We start from the raw sequence: 22858 nt of genomic DNA, 5'->3' as shown, positions 1-22858 counted from the left end.
CAAGCAGGTGACAAACTGCAGACTCAACGCTTGTTAAATTCTTCAGTGAGCAGCGGACTGATTTATGAGACTCGAAGCTCTGCTTGATCCCACGTGCGCAGGCAAGTGAAGGTTCCAGGTCCTTCTATGGCCTGATGCCAGTTGCTTGATGAACCCGAACCCAACCTGTTGGGCTGCTGGTGCTGCTCCCGGAGGTCGGTCTGGGTCTTCTCCTCTTCTCCCCTCCTCGCTGCCCCCACGAATTCACCCTCTGGGGGGGGGGAGGCCCAGCGTCCCCCACAGCATCTGGGGTCCTCCCAGGCCCAACTGAAATGAAATGCTGGGCTGGGGGTGGGAGGCGAGAGAATTTGCCGGGGAAAACTATGGAAGGACCTGGGGCACCCGGAGGAGATGTGAAGGAAAGAATCCTCGTGAAAAAAGCGGGAATTCGAAGGGCCCAGAAAAGCCGTGGAACTCACCAGCTCGAGGCTCTCAGTCCTTCCGGCCCCTGCCTCCGCCCTCTTGCGTCATGTCCAGTCCGCCCTCACTGCGGCCCTCCTCACGGGAAGCAAGGTCCCTACAACAACCGTTCCGGCTTTCTTCTGGTCTGCTTTCTCCTGGCCCAGGTGGTGCCCTGGTCTGGTGTCCTCTGCCACGGCGTTAGTCCTTAACTAACCTGATCTAGCTCCTATCAGCATCTACAGCTTCTTAGCAGAGGCCATGTGGTTCAACATACACCCAGTGAGGCATTTATGGCATTGATTTGTCTTGATCTGTGAGGCAGCACCCTTGAAGAAATGATAATCCATATTTCGAGTCATAATTTACAAATAAGCCTTTTCTTTTAAAGTACCAGGATCAGTAGATTTCTCAGCTAGAGACATGTTTTTCTTGGCTTAGTGATTAAGGGCAAGAGATGGACTCTTGTGTGGGTTCAAGCCCCCATGCCTTTATTTATCGATGAGAGAGCATGAGTAAATTCTTAATTTAACAGGCTTCAGCCTCTTTATCTGTGTAATAGAGAATTATGGTGTCTAAACCCTGCTCCACTGTCTCATGCCTGTAATCCTAGCTATTTAAAAGGCTGAGATCTGGGGATTTGAAACAAGTCCAGGCAGGAAAGTCCCCTGAGACTCTTATAGCTAACTAATCACCAAAACGCTGGAAGTGAAAGTATGGCTAAGTGGTAGAGCACCCAGCGGTGAGCAAAAAACCTAAAGGATAGTGCTCAGGTCCTGAGTTCAAGCCTTCACAATTAGCATACACAAAAAAGTTTTTATTTCATCAAAGTAGATAGTTGTGATAATGAAAGGATTCACTCAAAAGGTTCACAACAAAATGTTCAATATTTTTAAGTGTTCAATAATTTTAAATGTTGCTTCATAGTAATTTGAAAGTACATCATTAGTTCTTTTAAAGTTTATATACTGCCAACCAATTTTATGTGAGAGATGCAGGATTTACTGCCCTTAATTTGAGTTTTCTATGGAATTTGAAAATTGGCAAGCAAGAAAACAAAACTGCTACAAGATCATCCATATTCATTATTTAAAAGGTAGCATAGCTGAGTGCTAACTCTAGACCAAAGTGGGAAATGTGGGATACAGCCCTCACTCTGCTGTTTAATTAAGTTTTCTTGACTTTAGTAATGGCAAATGGCATCTTAAGAATAAATGTCTAGTATTTTCACAATAAATAAAGAAAAAATGTCTACCTTCACAAAGGCCTGGGCTTAATCTCCAGAACTGCAAATATAAACAAACAAATAAATGTCAAAATTGCTGATTCTACAAAATTAGCACACTTAAAATATTGCCTATAATAATTGTATTATTTGAATCAAGTCCATTATAAAACCCATCTAAAATATTCCCTTTCCTGTTGTGATTTCTGGATTATTTGTGGCATTATCAGGCTGTTTGAAGTAATGTGTTATATCTCCAGTATGCTCTCTCTCTCTCTCTTTCTCTCTCTCTCTCCCCCCATAGATAGATAAACAGATCTGTACTAGCATATACATACATATCTCATGATATTCAACATAGGTAGAAGTATTAGGAATGAACCAACAAACCAGATATAAGTCAATACACTTTACTTGATTTTTATGGTTTGTTATGGATCACAAGTTTCACTTTAAGTTGAAAGATGTTAGCTTTTTATTTTTGTCTAAGAATCCCAGTGGATTCAAAATAGGTCTGCCAGTGAGAAGCTACATGAACATTTCATGTTTATATTTTTTAAATGGGAACACCTTTTACAGTTGTAGTCAGTTTTGTTTCTGAAATATCACCTAATTCAGAAACACATAATTGAGTATTTGCTCAGAAAATTTTCATTTTCTGGCTGGTCACTGGTTAAATATTTATTCAGAAATGGCCTGGGAGATGTTTGCAGGGCAAAACAAATTACATTTTTATGCCATACTAACAAAGAAAGTAAAATTGGAATCTATTAAAAATACTCTAATTTGGAAAGGAAGTTTTTCAGTTGCATCCAGGCCATTGGGAAAACAACCACAACCCAGAGCTATAAATTTATGCATAAAAGAATGTTAAGATAAGTAAAGCATTGACTTTTAAATTTAGGTTGTAGTCAGGGTTATTTATTATTCTCTTCCAAAATGTTTGTTTGCAAGGTACCAGCTGCCAAAGATTTGGTCACTAACGAGAAGAAATTCTGCTTCTGTTTTCCAGTTTACAGTCTCATTGGAGAAATTAGCAGTGGATCAAAGGCTGGTGTATGCTACTGACCATACTACTTTGGCATTAGGATCTTAGCTCATTACTGTAGTTGACATTTCTAATGTGCAATAATGGCAAAACATGACAGCATGTCTCCCATGTCCTGGCAAGTGTTTGACAGTGTATTAACGAGTCTATTGAGTTTGTATCATATTGGTAAACTAAAATCTTTCAACATTCTTAAGTCCCTGTTGAGGACCATTTCCCCTGCCTTAAGAAATTATCCAGTTATTGAAATTCTAGTTCAATCACATTCATTGATATTTATTTATAAAATGTTATAAGTAGGATAGAAATCCCCTACAGGTGAAATATAAATTCAAAATGGAAGTAAAGACTAAGAGTTATTATGGGACACAATACATAGATCTATAGTCTATAAGTTTTGTTACATTTTTAATACAGATTTGGCTTTGAATTCATACTGGCCAAACTAAAAATACATACAGGCTCAAATTACTTAGTTTTCCTTGTGAAAAAAATAACAACAAGTTTTTCCAGAGGGAACAGAATTCCTGACTCAAACTTCTTAATTTATCAAATCAAGGATGAAATAAGAAGTACTTGATAATTTTAATAAGTATTTTTCTCAATATTAACCATAGAGATTAGTCAGAAATGACTTTATAGGGCAGTTTCTTGAAAGTATCTTTATTTAAAGATGATTGTAGGCTGGGGTATACTTCCTGACAGAGCACATGTGAAGCATAAGGGTTACCTTTGGTTTGATTGTGAGCAGGGATTTATAAAATGTCAGAGTAAGTCAGAGAGGAAAATCGTAATGAAACATGAGACTTGCTATTCAAAGTATAGTCTCCGGATCACTACCAACAGCATCTGGGAACTTAAATAAATGCAGAATCTCAGACATGACCAAAACTACTGAATCAGGCACTTTGTTTTAACAAGATTTCTGAGTGATCCTTGTGCACATTAAATGTCCTAAAAAGTGTGGGTGGCATATACCTGTATTTCCAGTTACTCAGGAGGATGAAGGAAAAGGATGAAGAAACAAAAGAAGGAGGAGGAGGAAGAAAAGAAGGAAGAGAAAAAAGAAAGAAAAAGGCTGGTGTGTGTGTATGTGTTTTGTGTGTATGAAATGGTAGAATGCTTACCCAGCATGCTTCAGGTCCTGGAGCAGAGGTTCTAGGGGGGAAAAAAGAATAAAACTTTAAAAAGTGTTGGTTTTCTAAGCACAAAGTTCCAAGTCTTTTTATTTCTTTCATTTGCCTTTTGAATACTGCTAGCATATACTCATTTACTTATTAAAGAAATATTGTTGGGTTTTAACTTGTGTGTGTGTGTGTGTGTGTTTGTGTGTGTGTGTGTGTGTTTCCATCCTGTGACTTGAACTCAGGGTCTGGGAGCTGTCTTTGAGTTTTTTTGCTCAAGGCTAGCATTCTACCACTTGACCCACAGAGCCTCTCTCTCTCTCTCTCTCTCTCTCTCTCTCTCTCTCTCTCTCTCTCTCTCTCTCTCTCTCTCTCTCTCTCTCCGCTCGCTCTCTCTCGTCTCTCTCTAAGTTAACTGGAGATAAGAGTTTCATGGACTTTCCTGTCCTGGCTGGCTTTGAACCACGATCTTCAGATCTCAGTCTCCTCAGTAGCTAGGATTACAGATGTGACCTAGCAGCACTACGTTCAACATGTTCTGAGATGTATGAGAACAATTGGAACAAACAGAACAGACATAACCCCAGTTTAAGAGGTAAAGAGAAAAAAAAAGAGGTAAATAGATAACCAAAAAGTAAGTAACCATTATGTAAGAACTATAATAAGTGCGAAGAAAGAAATGTAACCTACCCATGGAGGATAACTTTCTGCCATTACAGTTATTCACAGTTAACCATTGTCCAAAAAACCTAAATGAAAAATTCTAGAATAGGCAATTCATGATTTTTAAGTTGCATGCCACTCTGAATGGGTAATGATATTATGTCACTTCTGTGTCCAGCTTGGGACAATAATAATCATTTGTTCAGAGTATCCAGCATATAATTGGAATGCATCAAGTATTTCTTTTGCTTAGTGATTTAGTAGTATCCTCAGTTATTTGATCAACTATGGAAGGTTTGAAATTCATGCATCCAAAAAACCGTAATTTTATTTAAAACTTTGTATTATTCTGTTAACAATTGTACGGCTTTGTATTAATTATTGTTGCTAATATCTTACCATGCCTACTTTTAGTTTTCATTTTTTTCTTTTCTTTTTTTGTGTTACTGGAGTTTTATCTCAGGGACTCCTGCTTGCACGGGAAGTGTTCTATAACCAGTTGAACCATGCCTCCTCCCTCCTTTTTTCTTTGCCAGTCCCAGGGCTTGAACTCAAGGCCTGGGCACTGATCCTGAGCTTCTTTTGCTCAAGGTTAGAACTCTACCACTTGAGCCTCAGTGCCACTTCTGGCTTTTTCTGTTAATGCTGTATTGAGGAATTGAATCCAGGACTTCATGCATACTAGGCAAGCACTCTACCACTAATCCATATTCCCAGTCCCATTTTTTAAAAAAATTATCTTTAATTAGCTGAGCAAAGGGATTTCAGTTCAACATGTCAGTTTATGAGTGAAGTGTATCTTAATGTGACCTCTCCCATCATTCTCCCCATCTGGCTCCAAGCCCTCTCAACAATACCTAATTTATAAACTAAATGTATATATGGGGAGGTAATATTTGCAGTCATTTTCCAAACTTTACCATTATCTAGCCATACATAAACTTGTCAAAATAAAATAGTGCAGAATGTATGCCTAAGGAGGAAAACAGGAGTGTGTGTGTGTGTGTGTGTGTGTGTGTGTGTGTATGTGTTTGTATGTGTATGACCGAGTCTCATTATGTAACTATGTACATGATGTTATTTTTTCCAATAGTAGACAGTAAAAATATGATACAAAGAAATTATCTATATAGTTGTATATATTCTCATACATGGTTGTAAATATTTAAGCAATGTATTTAAAATGGAGAGAATGAAAGGCAGGTGAGTTTTTGTTTTGGTGCTGCTATTGGAGCCTCACATTCCTAACTCAACCTTGTCACTTATGGCTGACTCTCAACCACTGGAATTTTGCTGGTTAATTGGAGCTAAAATGTATCTTTCCAGGATCACTAGTTGAACATGATCAAAGATCTTAGTCTCCTGAGTAGCTAATATTACAGGCTTAAACTATACTATCAGATTACTACCAGTGCCCAGCTCAGGGGACTTTCTTTTCAAGAGAAAGCACATTTTAGTATAACTCCTCAGGAAGTTAACAACAGACAGACTCTTCTTGATAAGGATCATAAAACCCCCAAAGACCACTTTATTTTTCATTTCACACATTTTATTATCTTACAAAAGTTGTATAAAGGAGTTGTCATTTAATAAAAGAATTTATGAATACAATGCATCTTGAGCAATGTCACCCTTCAACATTTTTTACCAACCTCTTCCAGACCTCCCCTTCCCTCACTGTCCTTAATTTTCTGGATATACATTGAATTCTTCACCACATTTCCCCCTTCTTCTTTTCTTCATTTGTCTACCCCTCTCCCCTTCACCCCTCTTCACCCCTTTCAAGTACTCATTTCCTGGTGTTCATTTCGTGGAAGTTTGACTTTGCCTTTCTACGATACTACATTATTTGAGTTCTCCCTTGAAGTTACCATATTTCAGTTAATAAATTCTCATATACTTGCATCCCCAATATACTTACTTACAAGTTTATAAGCTAAGTTTAGCTTTCACAATGAAGGGAAAAGGACCGTTTTATTAGAAATAAAATCACTTGAAACATGAAAAAAAGTTAAATTAACAGGAACCTTAGTCAGCATGGCAATTTCTAGCATGTCAGACTGCTACAGCCACAACTTCTGGGAAATACATCTTCTTCTGAAATCTCAGGTGAGACTGATTACCTACGTGATTACATTTTTTTAAAGTAGTGAGTGTTGTTCAGGGAACAACACAGGCCACAAAGTCTGATTGTGCTGATATAGAAATGATTTCACATGCAGAGTGGAACAGTCCTTTGGGAAACTGGCAGTGTAAACGTTGAAATCACTTGGACACTGTAAAATCTCAAAAACATTCTTTAAGTACTGAGGTTATATGGCAGTTACCTCCCAGAAATACTTCATCAGAAGACATCAGGAGGTCATAATCAAATGCAGGTGGTCTGGCCAAGAACAGAGAAGGGCTGCGTGGAACATGCACTGGCTCTTCTCCAGCACAAGTCCAGATCAGAGAAAAAAAGGAGAAGTAGCTCTCTGAACAGCAGGAAAGCCTTCATTCAGCCGGCGCTCAACCCACTGCATCTCCAGGAGACAGAAAATTGTTGAGTGGATCCCAGGGGACTTTTAAACATGGTGAACAGCTGAGCGTGATGGTACATGCCTGCAATCCCAACAGTTGGGGAGAAACTAGGGCAGGAGGATCAAGAGCTCTGAGCCAGGCCATATAGCGAGACCCTGCGTCAAAAACTAAACTAGAAAAAGAAGAAGAAACCAACAAAACACATGAGCTAATCTGGATGTTCTTTATGTTTCTCCTCCCACTAAGGAAGTCATAAATTAGAGGAAAAAAAGAAGAAACAAATAGAAAACCTGGAGCATAGTAAATAGCACTAGTGTGGATGCTCTTCATTCTTTATTTCCACTAAGGAAGTCATTGTGTGTGTGTGTGTGTGTGTGTGTGTGTGTATACTCTCTCTCACACACATATATACATATATGAATATATATATAGGCAGGCTAGGATACATCAGGGTGACATATATGTATATATGACATATATATGACATGACACAAGACGAATACCACACGAATAGGCAGGATCATCAGGGTGACTGAAGACATTAAGGATGTCATATTCTTCTTGTAAAGAAGCTTAACCAGATCTGAGGGAATCAAGCATTTGTTGATCCTCAGTGAGAATCTTTCATCAATTGATTTGCCATTGGCCATTTAATTCTACCCCAGGCACCACTTGCTCACAGATACATCTGCATCCTTCTAGTAGACTCAGGTTGGACCGTGTCATCTCGAATCCGTTACACTGATGTTTAAATAGGTATGCCTAAACACGAGTTGATGGTGGTTTGTAGAAATATGCATTTAGAATATTTAACTAAACTAAAAATGAAGTTCTAGACCACAATCGTGTGCATTCTATATAGAATAAGTGTAAAATTTTAGTCTTATTGCATAACATTTAGAAACTTTTAAAGAACCTAGGATATCCGGAACAAAATAACACAGATTAAATTACAAAATGAACTTTAAATGCTTTCAAATATCACTTCTTCCAGATTACACATTTAGGGCTAGGCCAATAAAATTGGTTTAACTAGAGTATTGTACATGTATGCATATGTGCCTTTTAAAACACCTGTTTGCTGATCACTGTATGACACAAGATTATCTTCTAATGTCTCCGTGAAAATGGGCAATTACTACAAATCTTGGACCATTCCATCTTTTAACAGGAATTGGTTGTTAAACATCATTTATGTTTGTCAGAACAGAGACTTCTTCGGCACTGCTTCTTTGGATCCATGGATTATACAAAACCATCAAATTTTCTTTTTTCTTTTTAACATGGTGAACCATATCAGAAACTTTTCCTCCATTATGCATAATTTCTAGAACTATCGAGCAGTCAGAGTCTGGGTGCCACCCTGACTCTATCAATTTCTGGTTTATTGACTTTAGGAAAAATCTCTTGGTTTTCTGAACACTAATTTTTCTCCCCTATAAAAAAATGCTAACAACCATGTCTGACTTGGTTGCAATAGTAATTTGTTTTGTTCAAGTGAATTAATATACACGAATGTTCTTTATAAAACTAGAAGCTATATAAAGTTATTTTAATCATATAGTACCATGTAAAGGAGAGCTGACAACAAAAATCTTTGTGCTTTCAGATTTTTCCATTGAGAGAGCCAATTGAATACAATTTCCTGAAAATAATTTCATCTTTATAGAAAATCTGCTAACATCTCTTAATGTCCACAAAGCAATTAAGTAGAGATGTCTTTTAGGTCAGCAGAAAATCAATAGCTATATATTGCTATAAAGATAACTTCCTGGTACTACAATACAAAAATCTACTATATTTGACGTTTTATCTACATGAATTTTAAAAAACTCAGTAGGTAGCAGTTAGAGTGAATTATAGCAAAATAGGATTCTCCTCATGAAGAGTGATATAAGCATTTCTTAGTGTTGAAAACTTTAGATTTCAGAGAGTACTGAGTGTTTGGAGCAGGGATGAGAATTAATTAGTGTTGGTAAATCCCATGGTAAGTCATTAAGTCATTTCAGTCTTTAAGGTGAAAAGGCAGAAAATTCTAAACCTGTTTCAGCAGGCAGATATATAATCAGTGACACGGAGAAGATAACAAATGTTTAGAAAAGTGTCATTCTATATATGGAAAAATTAATATACCCAAATTGAGATGACACAGAAGAGGTAATTGATTTGGCAAACCTCATTGTCTTATTTTTAGAAACTGCCACCCACCTCACCTTCAGCAACTTAACTCTGAACAGTCAGCAACCATCATCACCCAAGTATGTATGACACTTGGTTAACAAAAAGATTAGCTAAGCCTTTTTCAACTTTAAACAATAACAATATTCTAAACATTGAAGTATGTATACTTTTTAAACATAATGTTCTTGCATATGTATTGGACTATAGTATGATCTAAATAACTTTCATATTTACCAAGAAACGAAACTTGGTATGGTTTACTTTATTGCAATATTTCATTATTCCAGTTGTTTCCTCTTATAAAATGTATGCAAGAAATGAATAACAAGTCCTTACAATGGCGACTTCTTATTTGTTGCTTTTTTTCTATAAACGTTGATGCAGCATATGATCCAATATCTTAGTTAAAGGACATAATTACTCAAGTCATATTTGCAAATAAAAAGCCTAGAGGTTTTACTTCTAGGTGAATCTAAGATCCTTCAGGCAATGACCACTCTGAGGGCAGAAGACAGCAGTGAAAAAAAGTTGTTTTTTTCTTCTTCTCCTGTGTTTCTCTCTCTCTCTTATGCTCAAGCATTTTGAAAAGTGTGGCAGTTTTCATTCAACATTCTAAAGCAATAAATGTTCAGTAACGCATCAATATCACTGGCAAGTCCTCATTTTGCCCCACCTCTCAGGATGCAATGCATGCCTAGAACCTGTCATTCAGTAGTGACCCACTCAGAGTGTCCTTTAACAGGAATTTGTTTCATGGCTTTTTTCCCTCTCAAAGTCCTACCCAACCTACGTAGATGACCCTCCTTCCTTCATGCCTGGGGAATCAAGAGGAAGGGAGACTTACTATTTGCTTACCATGATGACAAGCAGCCAGTGTAGCAAACTGACCTGTGCCAGTGTGTCAGTGGTGTAGGGAAGGCTGCTTTTCCTCCTCTTAGGCAGCATGCTCAAGCTAGAGATGTAAAGACAATCCAAACCACCACTTTCCTATGAGTTTACATCAACCTGGATGAACCATTTGACTTCTATGACACAACCAAAGCATGCCTCTATGAATCCTGCCCATAGGTAGTAGCTGCCCCCAAAGAGGGCATAGTACACATAAGCCATTTCTGAGATGGTCTCCTCTAAAACTGAAGGCAGAGAGCTGCCTCTTCTGCTTCCATATGGCCTAGCACACATCAAAATTCTCCACCTCATTACCCACATGCATTGCTCTCTTACAATGAGATCTCAATCCACAATCCAGGTTATGATGCTTCTCAGGTTGGAGTTGGACAATAGAAGACATACACAATCAGGATTCCAAGAAAATAAATTTATTAAACTTTGAAGGAAAAACTCCACGGACATAAAGAAAGTTAAATATATACTGCAGGACACAACTAGTCATACTAGTGAATAATGGCTTGTGTGGCCAGCAAAAGTACCAAAATGACATTCTGAGACTGATTGAGGTATTTAGCTTTTTTTTTTTTTTTTTGGCTATAGAAATGTGGTCAGCCTATTGTGAAAGAATAAAATAGGTCTTCCAAACACATAGCTTTAAGTTGAATTAGGTTCTATGTTGATGACATTTTATGTGAAACTAAATTATTATGGAGCTCTTGGAGAAAACCATAGCAGCAATGTAGCAGAAAAATCTATTAAACATCTATTACAAACTAATGTGTCGAACTTTAAAAACACTCAATTATAGATTTTTCACGGTCTTTCTTGCAAGAGAGAATTTAAAATTACTAACCATTAAGCTTCCTTTCCCAAAATGTCTGAGCTAAATGGCAAGTACTACAGAACTTCAAGCTAACTTTAAAGGCTTAACCTTTAAAAAGTACTTAAAATGGGAAATATTCTTCAGTGAGATGAACCCTCTCTTTTTTCCCAATCCTTTTGGGGGTATCCCCCCAAATGATGTTGAGGCCATTAAGGAATAGAAAAATAATTTGTAAGTCACTTAGGCCTTATTCTTCTGATTGCCTGGTTCGAGGCCAATCTTCTCAGAGAGAAAAAAAGAAAATCATGAAATTTCTTTTACAACTTAAATCCTATAAAAAGTTTGGCAAGAGAGAAAGTTTCTGCTACTTGTTTAATTAGTTCGGAATTATTCTTTGGGATGGAGAACCTCATTAGTTCTGCTCCTTATGGTGAATAATGAACGTGTATCTGGCTAGAGGTTGTGAAATAAACACCTACTCTTGAGCTTTCTGTCCTTTTACCCAGTTAACTTTATTGGATTTGCTTCAACTCACAAGTGCTGCTTTGCCTTATTCCTTCTTAGATGAGTGTGAAATAAAACCAGGATGTGTTAGAGGAGATACCATTATGGAGGTGTTAAGAGTTTCTTTCTTATGATCTACACACTCTTAACAATCTCACTCCACATGCCTGGCCAGTGAGAACCACCTATTAATTCTACTGTTCTTAGCATGAAGCTTCTGGTTTCAACTGAAATTTGGTGAAGATAGTTTGAACTTTTGGTTACTGATATCTGTGTAAACATTTTAAAGTTCTCTAAATCAAAACAGTATTTGTTTAAAAATTCAGAGTAAAAAGAATATGTCCCAATAATACAGGCTATTAGACATTTTAGAATTGCTTCAGAAGTTGAGGGAGATATAAAAAAGGGCCTTTGTAAAAAACTAACTTATTTGTTTTTCTTTAGGTGCATTTGACCAAAGCATGAAACCAGCTTTAGACTGTAGTTTCTCCATTCCTTAGACAAGTCATGATGAACTACAAAGCACAGTGTGTAGTGTATTACAAAATAGCCATGCTTGGAGTTTAAATTATTAAAAATATCTTTCTCGGTTTTATGTCAAAATAACTGTTTTACATATCCAAACTATTTTACTAGAAGCTTTTGAGACGCTCATCTAGAGTTCTGGTTTCCAATTATTTGAAAAAGGAAAATAAAATAGTCTGTGCTGTGATTTGCATTCAATTTCTTGAATTGCAAAAGCCACCTGATTTGTTTGCTTTTCCAAAAAGCACAATTTGCCATACATTAAAATCACAGCCATTCAATGCTTAGTGTCACAAAATTAACACCCACAATAATAAGACAATTACTGCTACCTATAGTCTTTGAGACAACGCTTTAAAATATTTACAGTTCACGATGGTAGTATATATCTGATTTACGCGTTCTTTTTCTTCTTCTCATTTTAGTATCAATGTTTAGTATCTCATTTAGTATCCAACGTTTCAGGAAAAGGCATTCAGACTCCGCCCCCACCCTCACACTTCCCTCAGCCCCACAAATCATTTTACACATGTTTTTGGTTTAAGCACTCAAACTCTAGACAATTGTTTGCGACTAGGTATATCGCTCTTGAGAATCAGATAAAGGCTATGGCATGATTTTATTCAATTGGTCTGTGCTCACATAGCCACTCGAGGAGAGGAACTCTTTGTCAGACAAGGGCAAGGCAGTGGCGTTGAGCAGGAGGCCTTGTGGAGACTGAACTATGTGAATGGAGGTATAATCTGGGACAGGCAACTCAGAACTCGGGGTGTGTTTCACCGTCCCAGACCTCCCGGCAGTAGTGGTAAGGCTTTCTGTGGTGATGTAAATGTCCTCCTGGTTAAAGCGAGGTTCTATGAGTGACTTCACCTCCGTGTGAGGGGCGGAGGGGATGCACTTCTTGGCATCTGACTCACAGAAGTAGGCGTTGTCCACGATGAAGTTTGCTTGGCAGAGTGATACTTCTTCTGCATGCACACTGCTCTGGGCTGTCCCTGCCTTATTCCTTTGGCCTGGAGAAAGGACCACACTCCCTGCTGGTGTAATGTCGCTTACCTGGGCATAAAAGTCAATGTTTGCCAGTGAACTTGGATTGTTTATCTGGGTAGGGACAACTTGGGGAGCTGACTCAGTTTCCCCAGTCAGAAGTGGTTGTGGTTTGTCTTCCTCTACTCGGATTACACTAGGCCGGTGAGTGACAGAGGAGGCATGAGGATAAGATGGTTTATTTTGATTCTTCTGGTCAAGGCACAAGAGATCCGCTTCCCCTTTTAACCTCTGTGGCTGAGCCACCTCTGAGGTTCCATCATCTATGTCACTGGCATTGAAATCAGTCTCTAGAAGATCAGGCTCATAACAGCTGGTACGCCCAGAGTCATCATCCTTTGCCCCAAGGAGATTCAGTGATTTCTGACGGTCACTGTTTAGAAGTCTGTCTGTATCTGACCCTTCCGTTTTTTCATCCAGATCATCAATATCTAGTTCAATAAATTCAACCCATGAGTCATCATTGTAGAATTCAGGTTTATAATGATCATGAATGGCTAAGATAGTGTTCACCTCCTCCAATTTTCCCTCCTAGAAAGCAGATAAAAAAATGAAAATGTATAAAAAGAAAGCAATAATAAATAAGTAATTTAAAATCTGACCCGCAGGGCTTGCAAAATTTCTCAACATATGTCAGCATTCTTAAGATATCACTTAATTCAAGCTAGCTACATTTAGATAGGTTATTAATTACCTTGAGGAGATCTGGATCAATTCCTTTAATCTTTGGAACTGGAACTGGTGGCAAAATCAGCATCTTAATCCTGGAAAACAAATAAAAGTTTTGTTTGACATATCTTTAAAATGACACATTTCCTTATTTCAAAAGTTAGGAATAAAGTATTGGCAATACTACCATTTTTTCCAAATACTCAGGTATTTTATTTCATATGAGAAAGGAAAGAAAAAATACTAATCAGTCCACGATTTTAAAAATATAGGAGAAAATATTAACAAGAAAGCTTTTATTTGAATTCCGTTTATCACCATGCTTTCTCCCTTTATGCTTTTCATTGATAGTCAACTTTAGTATTTGGGAAGGAGAAGTTTGATTCTGTCTGATGCCAACTTCCATGTCAGTTATAAGGAAGGAATTTTTTTAATTTTTTATTTATTTTTTAAATACGTGTTTTTATTGTAAAAATACTGTTCAGAGGGGTTACAGTTACATGAGCAAGGTCATGAGTACATATCCTATCAAGCATTGTTACCTCCTCCTTTGTTTTTCCCCTCCCCTCCCACCTCCACAACTATACGCTCTCCCGCCCCCCCCCCCCCCCCCCCCCGCCTAAATTGTAAAGTTCGTTTTTCAACATTATGTCTTGTACATCTCGTTGTTACAATGGGTCAACCTGTATTCCTATTTAAGCATTTTTTCCCTTCCCCTCCCCAAGCTAGAGAAGTGTATATACAAGATGCAGGGCACCGACATCAAATACAGTGAAAACAGGGGTTATACCATGGGGGAGAACATACAAAGAAACAAAAAAAAATCACATGGTACATTATAATTATGTTAGGAACAATAGAAAGAAAGAAAACCCACTTGTGTCCCTATCTTAGGGTTCATTTCACTTAACATCATCTTATCTGGTCATATGTACATAGCTTTTAACCTTTTCTGCTTGTCCCAGACATATACTAGTTATTGCAAATAAGGGAAATCATGGGACCTATGTTTCTTTGGGCCTGATTTTTTTCCAAGTCTTTCCATTTCCTAACAAATGGGGCGATGTCATTCTTTCTGATGGAGGCATAGAATTTCATTGTATATATACACCACATTTTCTTGATCCATTCATCTACTGAGGGGCATCTGGGTTGGTTCCATATCTTAGCTATGGTAAATAATGCTGCAATAACATAGCTGTCCTGGTAGCTTTAGTATGTATGGCCTTGTTTATGATCCTTTGGGTAAATACCCAAAAGTGGGATTGCTGGGTCATAGGGGAGCTCTATGTGAGGTCTTTTGAGGAACCTCCATACTGCTTTCCAAAGTGGTTGAACAAGTTTACACTCCCACCAACAGTGCAGTAGGGTTCGGTTCTTAAGGAAGGAAATTTACTGTATATCTCTTCAGTAATTTGCAGAGAGAAAAAAGAAAGGAAAAAGGACCATTCCATATGGAGCCCAAAGTTATTTGTATCCTTGAAAAAGAATAGAGTAGGATAAGTTCATATGGTTGAAAGTAATTATAAAATCATCTACAGAATCTCGAACCAGAATGTTATAGGGGTTGTTTTAAATTAGACAGACCAAATCCATTAACAGGATGGATTATGTTAACACTGACTCCCCAGTACATAGCAAAAGTCCTAGCACATAGAAGGTGCTCAGGAAGCATCTCGAATAAATCTGCAGAAATCATATATTTTGTTAATGGTTGTTAGCGAGATGAGCTCCCTTCCCATAGCTTAGTCCACTCCTTCCCCTTAGCATGCGCCCTTCCTAGGGAAAACTAGGACCATTTACCAAAGGCAGTTATCAGCCTCCAGCCCCCTTTACCTTGGGATGGCACTTCTCTGGGGCAGCTGCCACCATATAAGGCAACAGGAGCCACTTATAGTGACCTTCAGGTCTGGGCAGCTGCAAGACCCTTATCTACTACTTGGACAGCAGCCGTAAATCCTAGTCCGCCATAATGAAGCCCCTGGCCCTCATGTCCACACCAGGGTCTCCATCTCCTAGCCCCTTCTAAACCTCCTAGGTTATATAGGTCACCTCAGACAATAGCAGGTGCTTCTTTTCACTTCTCCCTTGTGAGAAGGAGTCTTGCCAGCCCCTTTCCCCGCAATAAACCTTTCTTTGTTCTCTGTTCCTGGATGTCTGTGTGGTTTTCTGGCAAAGTCCAAATAATCTAACAATGGTGTAACTGGTCTTTATGTCTTAAAATCAGATAATATAATACTGAAACCCTTCTCCCCCCTAAGATTGTTCATCCCAATTAACTCATTTTATGGTTAAAAAACAGAAAACCTCCCAAGCATTCAGGAATGCCATTGTTGGGCACAAGACCTGATTTGTGGATATCAGTTGTGATTCCACTCCGTATGAATAAACCTTAGACTATGTTCAGTGAGGAACATTTCATCCCAGTATTTCCACCTACCATTTTTACCTAATCAAAGGGTTACATCAAATTCCACTTTAGAAGTTGGTTTGAGCTGTCTGTACTTAGAAGCTACTTTGAGCAGCTTTCTGTTTATTCAAAGGGACAAGGGTTAAACTGTTGCTATGGTATGCTAGATACAGAAATAAATAATATAAAATATCAGTAGTAACTTGGAATGTCTCTGATGTCAGATAATACTTTGCTCTAGACTCTAGGTTGGCAATTATAGGCTGTGGGCCAACTTTGACTTGCTTTTTGTTTTTTTGGTGGTACTTGGGTTTGAACTCAGCATCTTGTGATTGCCAAGCAGGTGTTCTACCACTTTAGCCATATCCCTGCCTTTCATCTGTAGATAAAGGGTTTTTTTGGTTGTTTTTTGTTTTGTTTGCAGTTCTGGGACTTAAATTCAGGGCCTGAGTACCATCCCTGAGCTTTTTTTGCTCAATGCTAGAACTCTACCACTTGAGTCCCAGCTTCACTTCTGGCTTTTTGGGGATTAATTGGACATTAGAGTTTCATGGACTCTCCTGTCCTAGCTGGTTTCAAACTGTGACCCTCTGATCTCAGCCTCGTGAGTAAACTAGGATTACAAGTGTGAGCCACTAGCCCATGGCTTGTAGATAAACTTTTACTTGAACACAACCATGACTATTTACTCATTTATTGTTCCTATTTTCATGGCATAGTGGTTGCTTACAAGTCCTAAAAATGTGCTGACTATATATAAAACTGTTTGTTGACTTCTGTGCTCAACACTATATTTAGTATTTACAACTAGGGAAGCAGATGATATTATCTGTGCAAGGATTTGGAATAGTAAGCAACCTGGTCATATTATATGTTAATCTTTGGCCTAGCTGGGACCCAAACCAGAAGACCCAACACCCAAGTCAGGTTCTTTGTTCTCTGTCCTGCTCTACTATTGAGTTCTATATCTCTAGGTGCAAATTACAAATTTTCAAAGACATAAAGAATACAACATAATTCAAATTACAGAAAGTAGATTCTCAGAGTTCATGTATGATTTTCTGATATGGGTCTCTTTTTTGAAGACGCTTCATTTAGGCATGTGCTCATGTGGGTGACTTTCTTTTGTTGTGGTGACCTTTTTCCACAGTGGTAGATCCTGAAGCCCCAAGGGCTCAAGTTAGCAATGTAAATAAATGAAGCTTGCCAACTGTACTACTGTTAGGAATGAAGACAGTGGCGAACTGGAATATAGATATCCTTCCCAAATGGGACAGCTGGTCCTCTACATAAACATATGTGCCTAGCAGGAAGATTATGCTAGCTAGCATAATCTACACTACATAATTGACACTACAATGTTCAGTTGTTATTGACAATGATGAAATTTGGATTCTTTGCAACTAAATCCCTACTCCAAAACAAAAATAAAGTAGCAAAACATGGACTTGCAATCCAAACTGTGAATATAGTCATTTCTGTATGCAAATACAATTATTTCTTTTCTTAATTAATGGTGGGAACAGTATAAAGATAACCTGGCACAAAATTGCATTTGTGATGTTGTCATCATTTTGTTCAAATATGGATTGCATTACATAGTTTGCTAGAGTTAGTTTTTCATTATATGGATTGAGAAAGGATAAAGTAGCTTGGATAAAGAATTGTGCCTCAAAAAATTTCAATGACACATAAAGCCCTTGACAGCCATGGAGTTCTGAGGAAGATGGATACATGCAAATCATTCTCTGGAGGTAGGTGTGTGTGTGTGTGTGTGTGTGTGTGTGTGTGTGTGTGTGTGTGTGTGTGTGTGTGTGTGTGCATGCTGGAACTGGGGCTGGTACTAGGGCTTGATCTTTGGGCCTCACATTTTGCTCAGCTTGCTTTATAAACACCGTTTCATTTATCATGATAGTCAACTTTATAGATAGAGTACATGGTATTCTTAATTTTACAAATGAGAGAATAAAATGTGTGTATTTTTTTTCCTTTGTGGTGGTGCCAGTGCTTGAATCCAGGGCCTTGAGCTCTTGCTCAGTTTTCTTGCTCACATATGGTGTTTTACCACTTATGCCACACCTCTAGTATGGCAATTGACTGGTTAATTGGAAATGGAGTGTTGCAGAATTTTCTGCTCAGGCAGACTTCGAACCATTATCCTCCAGGTTTCAGCCTCCTATTAAGTAGCTAGGATTACAGGCATGAGCCACCAGGGTCTGGCTTCTTTGGTGCATTTCAACTGTTGAAATTACATGCTGTTTCTATACCTATTGACAACTATTTTCTATTACTTCCTACTTTCATTAAAACACGAAAATTTAGAGAATGATAAAGTTTTTTTTATGGAAAAATAAAAAGAATGAATTTGTTGTTTTTGCAAAGAAGTCAATTTAGCCAAGAAAATGGGAGTGTAATAAATATTTAAAATAAAATTTACTTTTCTGATAATGTGTTAGAGCTTGTTTAGAGTTTCTTAGCCCATAGAAAATATCCTTTTGGACAAAGGCCCATTGGTTTTCTTTGAAATCCTATATCTTTAGAGGATGGTGTCTTTGTTACAAATATTGTTAGCTGATATAACTAGATAAACCTAACAAATTTTCGTAGCCACCAAAATGGCTCAAAACTGACTGTTTGAATCAAGCACAAATGATTTGATATACATAATGGACATATTTACCTATTTATTTTTGGCACTAGGGTTTGAAATCAGGGTCTTAAAGTTGCTAGCATGAGTTCTACCACTTAAGTCATAACCCAGTTCTTTAGTATTGTTTTGGATAGAGACTCATGTTTTGCCTGGGGTCAGACTCAGACTCAGTCTCAAATCCTCCTACCAACATCCTCCTTTGTAGCTGGGATCACAGACATATACCAATATCTGGCTTATTTGTTGGGATGAGAAGTTCCTCTAACTTTAGCATAGGCTGGCTTTCAACTGCAGTCTTCTTGATCTCTTCCTCCAAATAGCTGAGATTATAGGTGTAAAAACATCATGCCTAGATTACATAATAGATTTATCTATTACAGTTACATATAAATTAGTTTACCAACTATACAGATCAATGAACTCAAAATAATGAGCAGATAATGTGACGCTTGCTGTTGTCATTACTTACATGCATGTTAGTTAAGATTCTAAAACATTTATTCATTTTTTATGTCATTGAAAACCATGCTGTCTCTGTAAGTTGCTTTTTGTAAAGGAGAAATGTTGCTAGAAAGGTAGGTGCAAAATGAAATTGTGCTGGTTCTAAAGTTTTCTCTCCCATTGATCTATATTATAAAACAGGAAGCTCTACTGAAAATAATCCATTCTTCTGTTGGAATTCCATTGAGTATATATACCATATTTTCTCTATCCATTCATCCACTGAGGGACATCTGAGTTGGTTCATATCTTAGCTATGGCAAACATGCAATGAACATTGTTGTGCTAGTAGCTTTAGTGCGGCCTTGTTTGAGATCTATTGGATAAATGCCCAGGAGTGCAATTGCTGGGTCATAAGGAAGCTCTATGTTTAGTCTTTTAAGGAATCTCCATACTGCTTTCAAGAGTGATTGAATAAATATACATTCCCACCAACAAAGTAGTAGCATTCCCTTTTGGCCACATCCCTGCCAGTATCTGTTATTGTTAGTTTTCTTGATAGTGGCCATTCTAACTGGGGGGAGGTGAAACCTCGTTATTGTTTTGATTTGCAAAGACTGGTAAAAATTACATTAAATGAAGTATGACAGACCCAAAGAAACACACTTTGCAGGTTTGCTTCATTTGTTGTAACTAGAATGTGCCTAGCAATCTACAATTAAATGCACTGGATGGTAAAAGACAAAAAAACACACGGATATAATATACAGGATTCTAGACATTCACACAGTGAGATGATATAAGGCTTAATAGCTACATGCATATGATCATATAAATGATATTTATCGAAATGAACTCCAAGAAATGGAAAGGAAGGGTTTTTTGGGCTATTTTTCTTCTCCTTTGTTGCTGTCTATGTTTTCTGTACCATCTGCCTTGTTTATAAGGGGGAGCACAGAAATGCTGGGACAAAGGGTGAACAAATGCAGCAGTGATCCTTATTAGAACTATGCTGAAAATGAACTGTACAACTTGTGGGTGGGGAAAGAAGGGAAAATTTAAGAGAAATGTACCCATTACCTGACATATAACTGTAACCCCTCACCTTTACAATAACAATAAAAAAGAACGGAGAATAGTCCATTCTTTATTGAGTTGGAGACTTACAACATATCTGATGGGAATGTCACTATTATAATTCTCTGATAAATCAATCTTTAAATTTACAAATGTAAAATTACTTGAAAGAAAATTAAAATCTTATACAATATGTTTATTTCACTCCTGGTTTGATTTGTAGGTGCTTCTTAGCTTTATGTGGGTTGACTGGAACTATAGGATTTCCAAAGACACAGGACTTGCAATGCAAAAATCAGAAGAGTCTCAGACAACCTGGGAGTGGTAGGGACCTTAGCTCTAGGATAGCGAGACTATACTAGTTGAGGATTGTGACTAACCCATGAGACTTAAAGAAATCCTAAATCTATGAAGCTATATTTCCTGTAGTGTGGACAAAGTTGCTTTCAAAAGCTGAGGATAAATGTTTACTGGGCTAATTAAAATCTCACTTATAACGAACAAGAGAAATATCACATAATATATAGAAACACATGGAGACATCTAAAGAACTCACAAAACATACCAAAGAAGATTATTTCAGACCTACCTTTGCTGTTTAGAAAATATGACTACGAATAGAATTGCTGTTAGCCCAAATATTCCAAAAATTGTAGTGAGGAACCATGGAAACTCTAAGTCTGGAACACAAAAATATTTGTTTTTTAGAACTATGAATAACTGGTTGAAGCTAAGATTACATTTCGCTGTCTTTCTCAATGTAAAAGTATTCGTTAATAAATTCATCTAGTAAAGTCAGTAATCTCAGTTGATAACCGAGGAAACAGAATGGAATGAATTAGGATCTTTTGTTATAAACACATTATTCAATTATTAAAATATATGTTATTTGAATGTTTTCACACTAAATATCCTTCAAAGTGAAGAATATACAGTTTAAACCCAATATATGCTTAAAATATCCTAACTGCTTTCATAATCTTATACATCATAAAAGCAATAGGGTATCATTGCTTTGGCTCTAGGTAAAAACATTGTTTTATAAAGTAAATAATATCTACTTAAATCCTTTTTATCTGAGCATAGTAATATGTTTCTAGCTTCCAGGCTGAGGATCTGTCACAAATATAAAGACAGTACTTGTGTGTGTGTGTGTGTGTGTGTGTGCGCGCGCATGCGCGTGTGCAGATGTGTGCTGGTCCTTTTGTTGGTGTGTACTGAACTAAGTGCCTCACACTTTTGCTTAGCTTTTTCTTTCAAGATTGGCACTCTGTCACTTGAGGCACCTCCAGTTCCTAAAGGAAGTATTTTAATTTATGACTCATAAAATTTCTTCTACCTGTAAAACAAAATTTATAGCTTTAACGTGAGCGTGTGAGAGAAGAGGGGGCCATGTAGTCAAAAATTCAATGTCTATCCTACAAAATTAAGAAGAGTGAGGGAAAGGGTGGGGGGTGGGGAGGAATCGGTGAGAATACTGGAAGGAGTGACATTGATCAAGATATATTATATTCACAAGCTGCTTTGATAAATGGCAACTCTTTTGTACAACTACTTAAAGATAATTAAAATGTTAGTAACCTTCCCTCACCAAACAAGCATGCATGTATCCTAATGAGGATCCTGTCTCTACTCTGTGTTATACTTTGGAGGAGACTCAGTGGAATTTGTCAATATGACATACAGAATTTCCCATAAGATTTAGTGCCTCCCACTTATCTTGTGTTTACTTTCCAGTATCGCATGGGTAGAAGTTAAGCACTTTTTAAAAGACAAGTAGAATTAACTTTAATTTTGCTTTCTTTTTTTTTTTTTTTTTTTTAAAGTATGTCTTTAGGTCAAAGTTCCAGGAATGGCTATTGCTATAAAAATTTCCCTGAGGTACTACTGCTTTAGTGACAGCCACAGATTTTGTCATGTTGTGTTTCCATTTTCATCTAATTAAAAATATTTTCCTATTGCTTTCATTCTCTGTAACCTATGAGTTATTTAGGTGAGTGTTTATTTTCAAATAATTGTGGACCTTGGTAAATGTATTATATTTGATTGAGGAGAATGCATATTCTTCTGTGGCTAAATTGCATTCTCTAACTGTCAACTAAGAAAAAGTTGTTGATTGTGTTTTTAAGTTTTTTATACTTTTAATAGTTTTCTGTAAAAAAATTACTGATTGTACTGGCTGTATTGATTAGAGAGGGATATTGAAATCAATTATAATTGTTATCTACTTAAAAAGTATGCCTTTATGCTCTAATATAGTTTTCTTATCTAATAAATAATTAAATTTCCCCCACAAGATACTGTAAATATTTTCAGGGAAGCAAATATCATTTTGGATCCTGTGGTGTCTATAATTTTTATACCAATGATATATTCAGAAACATAAGAAGCTGCTAGAACTTAATTTTTTCTTGATGTTAAATGAGAAGTCAACTTAAAACTTTTGCTAATTTAATTAAATGTTGCTCTGCTAAGCATAACAAGTGTGTAGCAATAACTTTTATTACAATAATTTAATTGTATCAAATACTGTTTTAAAACAAGAAGTCTCCATTTGGGTTTAAAAAAAATGGTGCATTAGAAGTTTTCATCTTAGTACTGTTTGCACAGTATACCCAGAAA

At 37.1% G+C, this 22858-nt stretch overlaps 1 protein-coding gene across 1 annotated transcript in view; it reads right to left on the bottom strand.

The window, feature by feature from the left end:
- Positions 1–10502: 10502 nt before the first annotated feature.
- The window catches only part of Ghr (growth hormone receptor), a 238063-nt gene continuing 225707 nt past the window's right edge, over positions 10503–22858 (bottom strand). Inside the window, exons 9-11 of the mRNA XM_042690566.1 lie at positions 20826–20916; positions 13684–13753; positions 10503–13520 (exon numbers count right to left, since the gene is read on the bottom strand). Of these exons, the coding sequence (XP_042546500.1) occupies positions 12549–13520; positions 13684–13753; positions 20826–20916 (1133 nt within the window). The 3' untranslated portion in view covers positions 10503–12548. The remainder of the gene's footprint in view (positions 13521–13683; positions 13754–20825; positions 20917–22858) is intronic.

Source organism: Dipodomys spectabilis, unplaced genomic scaffold (genome assembly GCF_019054845.1).
Source record: "Dipodomys spectabilis isolate Male_0828 unplaced genomic scaffold, ASM1905484v1 ptg000138l, whole genome shotgun sequence".
NCBI lineage: Eukaryota > Metazoa > Chordata > Mammalia > Rodentia > Heteromyidae > Dipodomys > Dipodomys spectabilis.
This window is presented reverse-complemented; position numbering and strand designations above follow the sequence as displayed.